This window comes from Opisthorchis viverrini, assembly GCF_000715545.1.
Source record: "Opisthorchis viverrini unplaced genomic scaffold opera_v5_82, whole genome shotgun sequence".
NCBI classification, from domain to species: domain Eukaryota; kingdom Metazoa; phylum Platyhelminthes; class Trematoda; order Opisthorchiida; family Opisthorchiidae; genus Opisthorchis; species Opisthorchis viverrini.
In genome coordinates, this window is record NW_008751738.1 from 239,721 (window position 1) to 256,176 (window position 16,456).

General features: G+C 45.3%; 1 protein-coding gene across 1 annotated transcript in view; it reads right to left on the reverse strand.

Moving 5' to 3' along the window:
• Positions 1 to 3,807: 3,807 nt before the first annotated feature.
• Positions 3,808 to 16,456, reverse strand: part of T265_13593 (hypothetical protein) — a gene marked incomplete at both ends in the record, with an annotated part of 38,660 nt that continues 26,011 nt past the window's right edge. The window contains 7 exons of the mRNA XM_009169615.1: positions 3,808 to 3,980; positions 4,006 to 4,117; positions 5,653 to 5,848; positions 7,794 to 8,155; positions 10,320 to 10,587; positions 13,368 to 13,433; positions 14,056 to 14,423. Coding sequence (XP_009167879.1) covers positions 3,808 to 3,980; positions 4,006 to 4,117; positions 5,653 to 5,848; positions 7,794 to 8,155; positions 10,320 to 10,587; positions 13,368 to 13,433; positions 14,056 to 14,423 — 1,545 coding nt within the window. The remainder of the gene's footprint in view (positions 3,981 to 4,005; positions 4,118 to 5,652; positions 5,849 to 7,793; positions 8,156 to 10,319; positions 10,588 to 13,367; positions 13,434 to 14,055; positions 14,424 to 16,456) is intronic.

Consider the following 16,456-nt stretch of genomic DNA (forward strand, 5'->3'; position numbering starts at 1 on the left):
ATTTGAGATTGAGAAATACGACCATTGTTGATTGTCGGATGATGCGGCACAGTTCCAGCACTTACGTGAAGGTAAAGAATTGATCGACATAACCAAGACCAGAGTAAATCCAGCTTTGATTTTCGCGAATCCATTCCCCCCAATGACAAAGCAACTTGTGTAGGATAATTGCAGAGAACATCTTGGAAGATAGAACCACTATACTTTTGCCATGGCGGTTATCTGCACGACGTTCCTGCACCATCTCCGAATACGGGAATCACTGTCGAAGAGCTCCGTTCTCAAAAGGGTGGATGTAGGGTTTTGTTCAGGTACCTTTCCCATAGCCTCTGACCCAAGTCTGATTAACGAGGCAGCGGTCGTTAAAGTTTCCTTTGGAGACCCTTCCATGAACCACTGACTAAAGTCTGACCCACATGGAGTTACGGGGCTGCCCTGGACCGAGGGAGCAGGGAGTACGGTATTGCCGTCTGACGTCCAGTGCGACTGCAGCAGCAGACTGCTTTGTTTTTGGAAAATATCTATTTCGACAATAGTGAATAATGCGCCGACGTTCACTGCCAACCGTTGTACGATCGAGGTTTGCAATTCCTCGACTTTCTTTCTCCGTTATTCTTCGAAGGAAGGCAGCCTAGCTGTTACATTGGTGGCGTTATGTACACAGAAACATTTGAGAGATGTTGAGATGAACCTAACGAGTAATACCCCCTTAAGTTATTACCTGTTGAGTAGACCTGTTGGTTCGGCCGTGGACAATGAATGCCCACAACTTGTAGCTGAGCATCCACCTCAACTTCAGATGGAACCGACATTTTGTGATCACTAATGAATAAAAACCATCGGTCGATACTTTGGATATCTGAATCCAGACAGTCTACAATGCACGGTTGCATGGAGACAACCAAAGACAAGCGATTCATTCGAGACCTATTTACCTCTTGTTTTTGCATATGACTTAATTAATCAGTATCAGTGACAGTCTGAATCGCACCCTGGAGCCAGCCGAGGCGATGTGCTGACGATGTACGTAGTCGAGCACATGTATGACAGCTAACACACGAGGAATACACTAGTCACTAAGTGGTACGTGCAGCACACACGGTCGACCGGTAGTTCAAGAGCCCAGCGCTTTTTTCCTTTGACGCCTGTAGTACGAGTACTGGGTGAGAAACACACTGAAGTGATGAAATCGCTCTCCATCCCGTAGATAAAGCAGTAACTTCGAACTCAGCACACATCGGCCCGGCCGCCGCAGTGAAACCTGAGCTAGTCTCGGTTCGATAACTGACCATTTAATTAACAAACTCGGTTGTATGCGGTCCCACTGTGTGGGTGGAGTCACGCAAAGGCGCACAAACGTTGTTTTCTCGAATGGTGACGAAACGCTTACAAGCCAACTGCTAAGCGCGACCGTATGTTCAACTTCCGCTGAAAAACATACTACTTATAAAGCGAAGTAAGTAGCTAAGATAGCGCAGGGAGACGGAAAATCGCGCACCCAAAAATTCATTTTCCGGCTGTTCGAGGGGCGATACATTGAGTACATCGTCAGAAACCCACTCAAATTGACTTAAGATACCCAGTATTGTCGTCGGATAGAGTGACAGCATTGCCTCTGGGATAAGCAGGCAAAACTGGTATCCTGATGCATTGCGCGCGTGCACGAAAGGGCTTTGTTTGCTTGAGTTCAACCTGGTACCGGGGCAACAAAGGAATTCCCTAATCCTCCACGTCATAGATGGATCTTTGCCAAACGCAGACTTTAGAACATCAGCCCAGCAGAGATGAGCATCTTCTTCATCTGCCTGAATGATTTGTTGAACCGTAGTGTTCGTTGTACACCAGTTTTATTCGCCCATATTACGGAAACTCGTGAGTTTCTTGGAAGCCTTATGTGCCAAATCCTGTGGGCAGATGTTTACAGAAATGTTTGTCACTTTCAACCAAAAATGTCCCGCTTTTCAGACTAATCATCAATGCGATCAACTAATAATCCCTGTTCTGTTGTCGGAATAGCCCTTAGGCTTTAGGCTATAGAACTTGGGTATGAAAGCGATGTGACTCGTCTGGGGTGGGACCCCACAGAAATGCAAGCAACACTAAATGACCCTGGTGAGATTTTGTAATTTTCGTCCTGATCTGAAAGGACACTTCACGTTGTCAACTTTATCATAGCGTCTCGAGTTAACTACCTTGTTCTATGCTGGCTGCCACCGTTGATTCAGGATTGGTTGGAACGGCCGAGACTATTGCAGTACGCCTGAAGAATCCAGCCATGTCACCGGAAGCACTTAGCTCGCCTTGGTCTAGTGACAGGTACCTCCGACACACCCAAAGGTCAGGCAGGCGCCGAGCCAACCAGTCAACTGACCATTGATTCTATCAGTCACTTTGTTGTCCATAAAAAGTACCTATTGTGTTGGACATATCGTAACTCGCTTGTAACTGTATTGTTTAATTTTCACTGTGTAACTCTTAGATGAGTATTGACATGGGTACGGGGTCCCGAAAGTAATCGGTTCGTTACTTGTCTTCATGATGTAATTTAAGCAATCCAGCTTTTCCCGTCGTGGGGTGAAAAAAACATCAGCCGCACTGTTCCTTAGAGGACGTGAATGAGTAATTCTCAACTTCTGAATGAACAGCCTGAGAAAAATCCATTAAACTGCCTGGGCGCTAAGTACGCCTGAATAACTTGTCACTAAAAGCTGTGACAGTATTATGGATGAGGCCGTTAGACAGGTTCATTTCAGTTTGACAACAATGAACGGTGGTTCACCTCGCCATGGCATACGACGACAGTGTGGGTAGGGGAATCCGTAAAGTTAATCGATGAGCAAAGCTAAGAAAATAAGTAAGTCTCATTGCTAATTTTTTGGAGGCTGCATCTTGCGATCAGTGGATTTCACACTAGCAGAAGCCTGTCTTATTTGTCGTCAGGGGACACCTGCAACATTGGCGCGACAGAGGGCATGATCTGAGGATGCACAAAAGTCCCAAGGATAATGACGGTTTTGGGCACAAGGTTTCGTGCCATTTGGTTGACTGAATGAGGTCAGCAAAAGGCACGTTTGTGCCCTCGACGAACAGATATTGATTCGCACAACTGTAAGGAGCGATCACCAGTGACGGTTCATGGAACAACTACACCAAATCCGTCGCCAAGGTGGCATTGCCCTTTTGAGTCTTCGAAACGGCATCAAAGGTGACGACATCCACGCGGACGATATTGCTCTCCTTGGGTCAGATCCTTCCCAAATGCAATTTTGAATAATCTAAACGACTGTGCCGCACGGTTCGGCATGTGTTTCATGCCTGCAAAGCGTAAAGTGCAGCTACGAGATCGGGTGGGACCGAACCCACACCTCATACTCGTATATGAGCCAATCAACGTGGTTGGTAAATTTTTTACCTGGGCAGTCGCATATGTTGCGATGGACTGGCTGGAGATGAGATTATTTCTCGAATCAAAAAGGCCAGGGTATATTTTGCCAACCTCCGACACCTATGGCATCGACGTGACGTGAGCTTGTCTGTCAAGGGAAAAGCTTACACTGCGCTGGTGCGATCCCCACTGCCTTATGGATCAGAGACCTGGCCTCCACGCGCAGAGGACATTCGTAGAATGTCAGTGTTTGATCATCGGTGTCTCCGAAGCATTGGTCAGGTCTGGTGGGAACATCGGATTAGTAATGGAGGTACGCCACGTGGCTTACGAAGGAGCTCTCCTGCGATAGCTGAATTACTCACGCTTCATAGGTTGCGCTGGTTGGGACATGCACACCGCATGCCAGAAGACAGTCTGCCTCACAGAGATCCTTTCTCCCAGCCCTGTTCTGAGTGGAAGCGACCGGGAGGTGGACAGCTTATGACCTGGCAACGAAGTGCGAAAACACTAGCCAGTAAACTAAGTCGGGTGGGCCACTGCCGCCTCCCTGGATGGGGACTCAAATCACCAATGGTCAGTGGAATTGGCGGAACTGGCCCAATCGCGCAGTCAATGACGCTCGTGCATCGAAGTTATCGCCTTTAATGCGTAGCTACCCGATTTCCGAACAAACTGTGCATGCCTACGCCTCCGAGGCTTCCCGTTATCCGGTGACCGAAACTGCAGCAGCTGGAATCAATGTGCCTATGGCACGTGGTTTATAGCCGATAAATTGAATTAACTGATTGACTGATAACCGCTCACATTGTCGTCAGAAGAACCTGTTAAGTTATACTTAAACGAACTTTTTAAGTAACACTGCTGCGATGTCTGCGGCATATGAAGAGTAAACAAATAGATTTCTGACAACAGCCAGTACGACTTAATTTAGTGAATTATAGGAAATCTAATCGAGCGTCTTTGGCTATAATATCCAGCGCAGCCCTCACACCAATTATACCGCAGGGTTCCATTTCTGGACCACTCGACACTCAGGGAATAATACAAGCTGATCTGGAGTAAGTTCCAACTCACTACCATAATAGACTATTTTTTGAATGTTCCGGGTACATAACGAACAGATTTCTGCGAGGTAAAGGATGAGAGCGGCGCCTCCGTCGATCTGTTCGCAGGACTGGACAGACATCACGCTACATTGAACAGTGACAAGGTTTTTTCATTTTTATTCTTTCGGCATAGGGCTCTAATGAACAGACGACTGTATTTGCGAATGAGTAATTGGAACCGGAAAGGAATGAAATGATCACCGTGCTATTTCTACGCTGAGTGGGTAGATGTTGATTTTCAGCTGCGCAGGCTGAAGGGCTTTTGATTGAGGCGTACAACCGTGAGCTTTCCACTAAATGCTCAGACCCAAAAGTCAGTATGATGTAACAATATTTGTTCAGGCTCCTGTCTATGGTACCTGATTCAATAGTCTGTGGAGGAATGATCTAGCTTGAGGATACACATTGAGGCTGGGATATTCGATTCCTAATGCTGACATGCACAGAAGACGCACCTAAAGTTGCACCTGGCCCTAGGCAGGAGTTATTGCGCTGGAAGTTAAGGTTACCCGTTAGCCGATCGGAGTGTGTTGGTTTTAGGACAGACCCTTTATAACCCGCTCTTTCTGGAGAGGGGACTATTCCAGTTGCTTCCATAAGTACAGAAATGTCGGTCGTCTAAAAATAGTTGCCTTCACACTTCCATTGCAGATCACTTTTAGTACGGGGACTAGCTGTCTAATTCGTGGATGATTCCCTGTGATCTCGTTAGCATGACTAACGACCAAGACTTCAGCCAATGTGGGCGGCGGGAAAATTGCACCATTCAAGCACCAAGTGAAAATGGCAAATCTCGGTCGGGTGTAGATGGAATAATGTACTAGGTGTTCGCTACGAGCTAAACATGTTGACTTGTGTTAGAGTGATTTCAGGAGCGCTCCTAAAATTGAAAAAAAACCGTGGCGATTGTGGCTTGTTCTTAAGGTGAAGCAAATGTGTGGAAAAATTGAGTGAAAAAAACAGCCAGTTTAGAAGTATTGAAACGAGATAACATATAGCAAAAAGGATAGAATGATGTAAGCTAGTACACATGATTGGTGCAACAAATCGAAACGGCGTAATGGCGTGGTTTCGGTGTAGATTTCGGAGATATCGCGTCAGGTGCGCGGTTGAAGGTTAAGCCAGGGAGGAGAGAGCACAAGTTCATTCGGAAACAACGCCAAATCGTTCTTCTTCGTGTAATAGTAAGGAGGCCAAATCAGAGGAAACCGGTTGACTGAATTCGAGGTGGGCGTCGAATCGAGCCAGACAAGCGAAGTGTTCGGGCATCCAGTTTTTCAAAGCGTTCAGGCACAAGTTGATCCAATTAACCCACGAATCTCTTTCCTGTGCAGTGTCAGCACACAGAAGATGCCTGTGGAAGATGGATTAAGTTGAAGCCATTGAAGAGATAAAATATACAAGTGCTGAACACTACTTATCCGCAAAACATCCTACCTGTGCTTGGCTTCGGAAGAGATGTCAATAATGATGTGAGTGTCAGTTTCTAGTCACATTTGAAGCTTATATGTTCAAGCTTTGGGCGACCGAAATTTTTTTCCCATAGATCTCCTTCAGAGCCATTAAACAACCGTTCTTCCGTTAAAGAGAACATTCATCTGTGACAAACCATATTCGTACGAACATGGAAAACTACTGTCCGACACCGAGCTCCGATTTATATTCGAGGAAACAAATATAGAACTCTGCTCTTTGAACTGTGGCCACATATTGTCATCCACTGCGATCATAAATATGAATTTATGGCGAGGTTAACATTAGGAGCCTTGCGGGACTTGCTGTCCTTTTTCACACCGAACCACTGTATCATTGGGCATAATTGCCCTTTATTCTGAAAAAAATGAAGCGATAATCGATTCGTGAAGTCGTCCTATCAACCATTTTAACCGTCAGTTGTCAAACCATCAGAACATTAGATGGTGGCTGTTCCATTTTTGACATCTACCCAACTCCGCCATCTAACCTTCCACGGACGATTTTTGTTGACCCAGATGATATTGACAATCGTTCAACTTTCATGACTGAGGAAGTCTGTATCAAAAATCAGTCCATCAAATATGCTCCAATTTACCCCCAAACCTGCATCAGCCTAGCTCCACCAATTCGGCCAGGGAGGAGACAAAATAAAAAAATAAAAAATAATCATCCAGCTGTAGCACCCTTTCGGTGCCTAGCTGCCATGCCACACGAAGGAGGCACGAGGGCTGGGATACTGCCAGGTTGACCAGCCTAGACAGGGGAAGTCGAGTGGCAGAGGTCGGGTTCGAACCACGGACCTTCCGGTCAGTAAATTCGCGCTCTAACCACTTGGTCCATCTCGCCCACAAGGAGACAAAATACACGACAAAGGACGGAATAAATACTTTTTCACACTACCTTAAAGACAAGTAGCAATCCAAGGGTTGTGCCAAAAAGATATCGATCGTTTCCTGTCCACCCTATCTTCATTTCTGTAACGTGATCCACTTATTCAATGTTTTACTCTCGATCCCTCCATTTATTCTTGAACACATGTGTAACCAGCAGACGACTCCGATTATGTGGTGCTCAGCTCAATGACGACTAACCTCAAACCGTTCGCAAATGAGCAAAGATCCTCCAGTCGATCCCGTTTACTTGATGTTGTATTTTTGTGAAAATGTTGAATCCAAAATCACATTTTTTTACTCTAATAGGCCAGATATTATGATCGATTCACACTCATAGCATTCGAAACGCTTTGATCAGAAGTGCACGTATATATAAATTTGTGGGGGTAGTAGAACGTCCGTAAAGCGAAAGTCAAGGGGCGCCAAACGTCAAACCAACCACAGGTTGGATGCTATAAGACGATTCTACATAAGCAGTCGCGCAAGGGTTTAGGATGCCAGTGAAAGAATTCCAAGATCTCTTCAAGTTTTTTTCATACAGTCACACAGAGAAGAACTGGACACCTAGCTCAATCCTCGATGGTTATAGTTTGAAAAAAGCTATTCCTGCCCTGTTATGTGGTATATGTCCGTTCACATGCGCTCCAAGCAACCTAAGGTCACCAGTCGGCAGAACAATAAGGGAGCTGATATTGCGTTAGGGAAAACACAGGCAAGTAGTTGGATAGCGGTTTCAAAAGCTCATGAAGAGTCCCCTTATTTCCCTAACTGGAGTTAGATTACGCAATCGTACACAATAAGGGATAGCCCGGCTACGCGACAGAAGAAATTAGCTTGCGGGTGAATCAATGAAATTAACAATCTCAGAGAGCGTTCTGTGTCAACCTTTATAAGTGGAAAAAAGAATAGTACCAGGTGCGTAAAACTTACTTCTGCTCCAACCAATTATAGTCCGGAGACGCCCGGAAAATAATACTTTCATTTGAGTCAGTCCCAGAGTCGGAGAGCTTTGCTGCATTGACAGAAGCTGACAAACAGCCCGGTTCGATGGCACGCAAAGACCGCATAAATATGGTGTTGGCTCGTGCACAAATTCGTCGCGGCGCAGGGACAGCTCTAGGGGCAGCAATGTGCCTTAAATCAATCCGTCCCACAGGTTTTCGGAATGAACCGGTACCATTAGGATCTCGCTGTTCATCCTCGGGATAACGCCAAAATCTCAGATGGTCTGCGCGAAGTTGACACCAGTAACGACGCCATACTCCCAAACCACCGGCTTCCTCGAATACAGTCTAAAAAGCCAAATGTACGAAGACATTTGATACGCGCTCGCCTGAGCGTTGGCAACAAAATTAAATAGGATAGATTCCGGCGAATATACTATAACCCATGTCCACATGTGCAAACCATGTTGGTACCACGCTGAATCGAAATTTGGACGACTGATGATGATACACCGCTCGCTAAAGACGCATTAGGATTTTGATGGGATTCATGCTTCCGCACGCTATGTACATACTTCTCGAAATCCGTAAGACAGGAACGTACCGCTGCATTAAGGAATCGGTCCACCCTCTTCAGGAAGTAAGCCATAGTAAGTGGGCACCTTGCTTATTTGAGTACCGACAGATGAAGATTAGAGATAACCATAACATTTAAGGTGGTAAAGAGGCCACACACCTTCGTAGTATGGAGAGAATAGGGAATTTTTGATGGGGACTTCGTTCTGTGAGCAGAGCCTATCTATGTTGAAAAGCCTGGCAGTAGCGTACAGCCGTTTCATCCTTACTGGAAATTATCAGCATTGTACATCTCAGGCCGTGACCTCACGGCCAGTAGTTTGAATGCTTGGCTGTCTGGGCACGAACGGCTGACCAGCAGTGCGTTTAGCTCGAACTGAAACACAAAGCATCACTTGAAGAGCTAATCATCATGTATGATGTGGATTGAAGGATGAGTGGCGCTGTATCCTAAATGTGACCTAATCACATAGTAGATCAGCCAGTCCTGGCCACGGGGTCACCGGTTCGAAAATCCCTGCTGGAGTTACATGAGATGCGCACCAGTGATGGTTCCCAATAAGGATGAAACATCTGTACAGTGCTTCTAGGCTTTTCAATACAGAATGGTTTCACTCAAGATAAAATATCGATTAAAAAGGCCACCTACATCGTATTAGCAGCCCTATCATGAAGTGAACACACGGACCTCGAAGGTCAGAATCGCGTTCGCCATGCTGAGCCACTTGTGTCAAAAAGGCATCCCACTGAGTCTCAAAGAAAGTGGGTAGCAAACTATATCATTGGCCACTTTAGGATGAGTATTCAGGAAATATTCGGGTCTATGACCACCAATGTCTCAGAAGTATAGCTGGAATCGATTGGAATAATCGAATTCACAGTGAAGTGTTCAAAAGACAGATTTTGACGAGACAGATGGTATTTCGCTCAAAGAATGCATACAACACAGCAAACTAAGCTGGCTGGCTGGGCAATGTGCCACCCAGGCCGGGTTACCGCCCGCTGAGACGAGATTTTTTATCTGTGCCCGATTCGGAGTGGCGGAAACCTAGAGTTGGGCAGAATTCAACTTGGCAGAAGGGAATGAAGAATATTACGAAAAGTTTGGGTGTCGTTGCTGCTGCTTGCCTTTCAGGATGGAGTCGAAATGACCCTCTCCGTGCTTCGCTGGACAGTGGATGACACGGTGGCTAACCGGTGTCAGTGGCGTCCCATCTAGATTGTTTGAATGAGTGCAGAAGATGTAGGCACCTCGGCTGTTTCCTGTAGGCTAAGCGTTTAGGCAACGGAGGGCGTGGCGGATATGACGCGGGCTCCAGGCCGGAAAGTTCGAGGACCAGTTCTTGTCTAAGACTGAGACACCTAACAGTGAGTCGGCCCCCGTGCCTCGTTCGTGTTGTACAGAAACTGCCCTAGGAAGATGGCATCATCTATATTGTGATTGAGGATTACAAGGTTGCAAGTTGTTACAGGACTTGTAGAATTTGCATTCACGTCACCGTAGCTTGACACCTCTTCCTGTTCAACGCGATTCTTTAGGTGAGTCCAGAGCGGGCAGGGAGGACCGGAATCGAGTTTCGCTCATATTCGAGAAAATCAGAGATTTGAACATCAGACGTCTGACGTGCGACGTCAATGAGTTACCACGCACTTGAATTAGCACGCCCGAATAAGTGAAAGTTTTCACGCTTGATCGATATGATCCGCTTGCACAACGCTCCAGACACTGAAGTGCCAGTGCTTGTTGAGCTGGTCCCAGCATTGACCTCGCAGTCAGGTAGCACGAAAGCGCGCTCGAAGCCTGCTGGACAATTTCGGGATTCGTTGTGGATGGCTACCGCCTAAAACCACTAGTTCTAAAAATAGTGAAAAACCTTGAATCTTGAAGAAAGGCAGGATGACAAACAAAAGAAAACATGATATAAGAGCAACATACCAAAAAGCCGCGAGTCAATACCCGCGCCTCTAGCCGCACCACGGCGTTCAACAACCCAACATGTCCAGTAAGCGGAGTTGATCGTGGCAAACGCGGAAGTCTCAGCGGGAGGTGATTCGGTTTCTCGATTCCAGAAGAGCGCCGCGACTGAGGGACAGTCGATTCACCATTAGGGCGCAAGTGACCCAGAAGCAAATCATCATGGTAACGAATATCCACAGACGACAAAAGTGTGAAGGCTAAATAGGAAGTTGAAAATACCGCAGCACTTCGAGTATCAATAATAAAAAGTAGAAAACAACGGCAACCCGGTATGCCCCACCGAAGATAGAAGTCTTTTGACCATGTAAACATGGGGATGGGGTCAGCACTGGAACCCGAATACAGTAGTTGATGCATATGGAACTATTGCGCATGCATTACTCCATTTGCCGGCTTCACTATTTATATTTAGTAGTGTCCGTTTCCTATGCCCCGGAAAGTGCTACCCTGTACTAGGACTGAAGTAAAGTACTGATCAAGCTAAGTCACGAAAAGAACACTGGTGTCGCTGAGGACTGTAGTGTAAGTGACACGAATTGTCCATTTAGCATCCTAAATTTACTTTGGTACGTCACGAGGCTATTCGGTCATATAATTTTGCTAAAACAAAATACTTTGAACAGTGAAACTCATCTGGGGAGAAATTTCGAGTATTGGGAAGCTTGTTAATGCTCTCTGGTAACTCCTAAAAACCAGGAAAATGTTAACGCACATGTTATTGTTGGCCTTCAATGAAGTCGCATATTTGTTTTAACCTATAACCAGTTGAAAAAACTGGTTCGCGGGGTGCGTCAGCACATTAATTTATACCCCACATATTAAGAGCATAGATTCTCATTTTCAGCACGGACAACGTACGTTGTAGAGACGAATGAGCGTAAGTGAGAAGACACAGAAAAGTCCCGCGTGCATCTCAGCTGTTGCTTTGTATGCTCTGCATCCCGAACTCCCCAGTGAAAAGCCTACTGAAAACCCTGTATGCACGCATCGATTAGAAAAGATATCGCATCCAGCCTTACCTATCCGAGCATCGGCAAATGAAAATGTAGCAGCTATAACCACTGTACAACTAGACGGTTTTTACAGCTCAATATGATGGTGGAAGATAATGGACAGAATTAGTATGAAAATGATGTGCCACCCGTATACGGTTTACGGACAATGAAGTCCTCAAAATTCGGATTCCATGGGCGGTTGGTTTGTCACCACTTTTTAAACTTATACGGTGCCGAAAGCGTTATTGCTGAATCTTGCCAAACATTTCTGGTACATTAGCATCACACCAATCAGCTGTACACTTCCTCAGGACACGAGTCTAACGATGCCTAAATTTCCTTCACAGGAGCCATATGAACACTAAAGTAATTACGATGGAAACGTAAAACGTAAGATGAAGCGTGGTTAACATGGAAAAGCTGAAATTACACCCAACTTACCACGAGTGCTCCTGACAGCACCGGACAGTATGATGATCGGTAAAATGATAAGGAACGGAGAGATGGCGTACAGACTTTCGTCAGATGAACTAACTGGCAGAGCGAGGCGAGTGGTAGGACAAGTTGAACAAACATTATGGGGTTTGTGCTCTCACCTCACTCTAGCCCAGGCCTGCATGTGACACTAAACACTACCAGATCCTCACTTGGGGTCTGACAGTTCGTTATGATATCTGCAAGTTTATTCAGTATGCGGTGGAGATGTCAAAGTTGCCGCGGATTTGTTGTCACTTTTCTAAGCGTCTTGGCATTAAATATGATCTGCCCACAAGCATATGCATGGGCACGCCCTAAGATATGCAGCGGGAATGCAGCCTGTGCACAAAATGTACGGCTGATTGTTTTTGGGGCATATCGCTCTGTTAACCGTCTAGTTTCACCGAGTAGCTTCGGAGCGGCTAAAGCGCATCTCCAAGTGCCAACATACACGGTCTGACCGATCATCGACAGCATGACATCAGTGTTCAACACCGATGCTTCACTGCTGTACAACCATGATTTATTTGAAAGCCTTATTGTAAAAAAAAGAGTAAAGGTGTACGGGGAATGGATTTAGTGCTAGCTTACCACAATCATTCCGAGGTGCCTACGATCTAACCGAATATGAGAATAGGTGGCTGGTAAAATGAAAAGTGACAATAATAAAAAATGGAGAAGAGGAACCCGAAAGGGTTCGACAGGCGTTTAAAAGTTGCTACCATGCTCTTCCCTACGGAACCCTATGAATCCGTTTAAGGAAGAGGGAAACAACTGGTTTAACTTCATGGTCGAGTAGCAACAATGGCCCAGTGCTAACTGCAAATGCTAGTTTGATGTTTCTGCATATATGTTGCAACCAGTTTAGAAGGAAATAGCGTCCTTCATCCCTTAATCATCACGTACGAATAATGGACCACATGAGGACACGCTTCCAGAACATGATATTGACGGTAGGTGATGATCCGATCAAAAGTGAAAACACGATATCCGTCACCAGCTCGCTATTGCAATAAGCGACTATCGGTCCTAACCGACGTGGGCAATCGGCATCACCGAAACATTGGATGGATAAACGATGAAGTGTATTCGTTACGCCGAAGTCCATTCGAGGCTGAATTGCCATGGCTATACATTAGTGAAGTAGTATTGCGCAAAATCCTGACGCCTGTTCCACGAAATTAAAAGCGACAATAACCACTGCTTCATTAGCTAGTCAATGACTGCTTGGGCCAGTGGCTCAGTCTCTCTAATCACGTCTATCCCTTTCTCCGTATGGAAAAGGGTCAGACATCAAATTTGTGATTTATAAGGTCCGCTTCACCGTGTTTGAAAAAGATTTAATTACTGTGACAGACTTCAAACACAGAGGAAACGGGCCCACAAGCTTGAGTTTGTGGCCTCCGTCTTCTTTGAAACCAGGAAATCCCTACTCCAGAGGAGAACCACTGGATTAGGCAGCAACATGGTTCACGGAGGTACGCCAGGTGGTCATAAGAAGAAGGAACTCTTCCGCGATAGACGGATTACTTACACTTCATAAGTTACGCTGGTAAGGGCGTGTAATCCGTCTGCCTCACAGAGCTCTTTTTGCCCAGCCCTGTGCTGAGTGGAAGCGACCGAGAGGTGAACAGTGTTGGCAAGCAACGTAGTATGAAAACACTAACCAGTAATCTCAGTTGGATCGGCAACTACCGCCTCCCTGAATGGGGACCTCGGGACTCAAAACAACAATAGTTAATGACATTGGCAGAAATGGTCCAATCGTGCGGTCAATGGCGCTCGAGCATCGAAGTTATCGCCTTTAATGCGTAGCTAGCCAATCTCCGAACAAACCGAACATGGCGTCGCCTTCAAACCTTGACTGTATATCCCACACTCTCCGCTTTCCGGTGATCGAAACTGTAAAAGCTGAAACCAATGTGCCCATGGTAAACGATTTATAGCTGATGAGTTGAATTAACTTAATTGCGAACTCTACGAATGTGATGTTCCTGGAGCCAATACTGATATCAGACCACACAAAAGATACGGCATTTCCGTTATCTGGTACTGGGTCGTTTCGACCGCATTAATCATCCGAAAATTGAGAAATCCTCAAACTAAACCAGAATCAATATTGGGAATGAGGGGGTTCATTGGCTATGTACAATCGTGCTCTAACATAAACATACGTAGTATAATATGAGGAAAATTCGGGCGCACAACCCGAAATGCCTTACAACATATCCTTACCTGCCAGCTTATTTTGACCGGTAAGAGATGATTTATCCGTAGCAAATGACGGAGACATCAAACGCGTGGTGGGCAGACAAGCTGTCAGGGCACTCATCGCATGCTCGCGAACAGCACTATGAGATTCTCCATGGAGGCGCATTTTTTTGCTTCGAACCGAAGCCGAATTGGGAAGTGGGGTAGTTGAAATGTGTTTTGATTTTGGCGTCCGTGCCATAGATGGAGTCGTGGGGGCAGAGCCCGAGCCCAGAGCCTGTGGAGAGTCTACACTCGGGACCATAGATGCACTGTCAGCGCCAATGGACATACAATAGACCTCCAGTGTGATGCGGAAGTCAGGTCGTAAAGGTACGATCTAGAACGACAAAAAAGCAATCGCAAGATCAGAAGCCGATGTTTAAAATCAAATATCAATTGAGTACAAGGCCACCGTTGTCCACAAGGCGAAATTTGTTATTTCTTATGGTTGTGCAAGAAATGCTATCGTTATCATCATCAGATATAAACTATTGACTACAATAGTTTCAACTGTTAGCTTTCTTCAATAGTGAATAGATGTTGTATATTTGCTCTGTTTTTCAAACGTTTCATCATTTATTGCTAAATCACTTTCTTCCGTTTTCAGCTCTCAGTGTCAAAGTTGTGGATGAATAAAGCCTAGCTTTCGGGCCCTCAGTCTTTTCCATTGTCATTCTGATTGTCGTTGCACTCTGACCCTCGTCGTACACAACAATAGAATAGCGCACTAGAGGCGACGGCTCCAAATAATGACACGTAGATGCGGTTATGAACATGTATATGTTGAAAGGTTTTCCGTTAGTGTGGACCGGTGGAAACGTTAGGTTAGACATTGAAGCCAGTAGTTCGGATACAGGGACATCAGTTGGGACTCAACCGGGCTGCGTAATCCGTTAAAGTGGCACGTACTAGACAATGCGATGAGGTGCAAGGGAAGCCTGGTACAGAACGGTGTGATGATCGCAGGTCCGAATGTGACAAATGATAGTGGTCAAGGACAAACGATGGGTCCAACGTAGAAAAGCTCCAAACAGATGACTGATGTGATATTGACAACATTTATATGAGCCACACGGTCTAGGCTGTAAGTCAGAAAAACCGAGTAGTAAAAAGTTGTCTTCACTAGTGCTAAAAACCAAATACATGCAGTTCATTGCTGCAAAAATTCTCACAACGCCTAATTTATTCCAAGTATTGATTTGCAGATCCTTATGGTATATGGAGAAAATTTCGACATTTTGATGGTATCTAGGGAACAGGTAAACCAAAAACATGTTTTAGCATACGTAAAAACATCCAGCAATACTACATGTGGCCAGTAACCTCAAAAACAGTGAACACAAGAAGCTCACCTCTACCAGTAAGCCTAAATTCAGTACCACTACTGATCTTTGGACACTATTTGCCCTTCGAACTTGCCGCGCAGACGTAGTTGTCCGGTATCGATACATTTAAATACTGTATCTGCACGCCGCAAGACTACTCATCTCGTGCACAGACTACTCCAAGAGCTTCAAGAAACACCACGGAATCCCGATCTATCCTGGTTCCGTGAAAGTTGCAATGCTGACTTCGTAGTAAGGACAGCAACGTGATCAAATGACTAATGAGTACACTACTACAACTACGACGCGATGCACCTACCACAAACTCGAAGAAATAGTGCGAGCTTACTTTGCTCCAAAGTTTCCCCACACAAGCACTTAAACTCTCGTCGAATTGTTAGTACCATTCCCAATCCATGGCACCCATCAAATACTGATAATACCGAACGCATGATTCTCATACAACAGCCAATAGCAACCACAACACCAAACGCATCAAACGAGAAAAGTGTGGATACTTCCATTCACCATGTGAAGGCATATAAAATACAAACCTCCGTGGATGATTAACTCCCCTGTGTTCACAAGGCAACATACAACAATTTTTGTCTTATCGTCAAATATAACGACATTCTAGAGAGCATGGCCTACTACCAGTTGTGCCATGTTCAATTACAGTTCGACTGAGAAGGAGCTCCACTTGACCGCATTTTCTTGTATATTCAACGTTCTGAGCGCCGATAACGTGCGGCCGCGAGTAGTTCAAAACCAATCAAAATACAGTTTGTTCTTACCACTGAAGCACTTGTAACTTCGCAGGGTGAAGTAAACAAGAAACCATCAAAAGAATAGCGTTTCATCCGCGATATGTTTGAAACTTAAGTTAATAGTAATCAGTATATTTATAATTCTATTCGCTTTAAACTGTTAAGGTTTCGATCCACACAATCTCAAGGAATTCATGGACAGCGAACATGTAACTGTGCTTTTTGAGGCATGGTATAAATGGTTCAGCTAAAGCCCTTAGAGTCACTACCTATATATA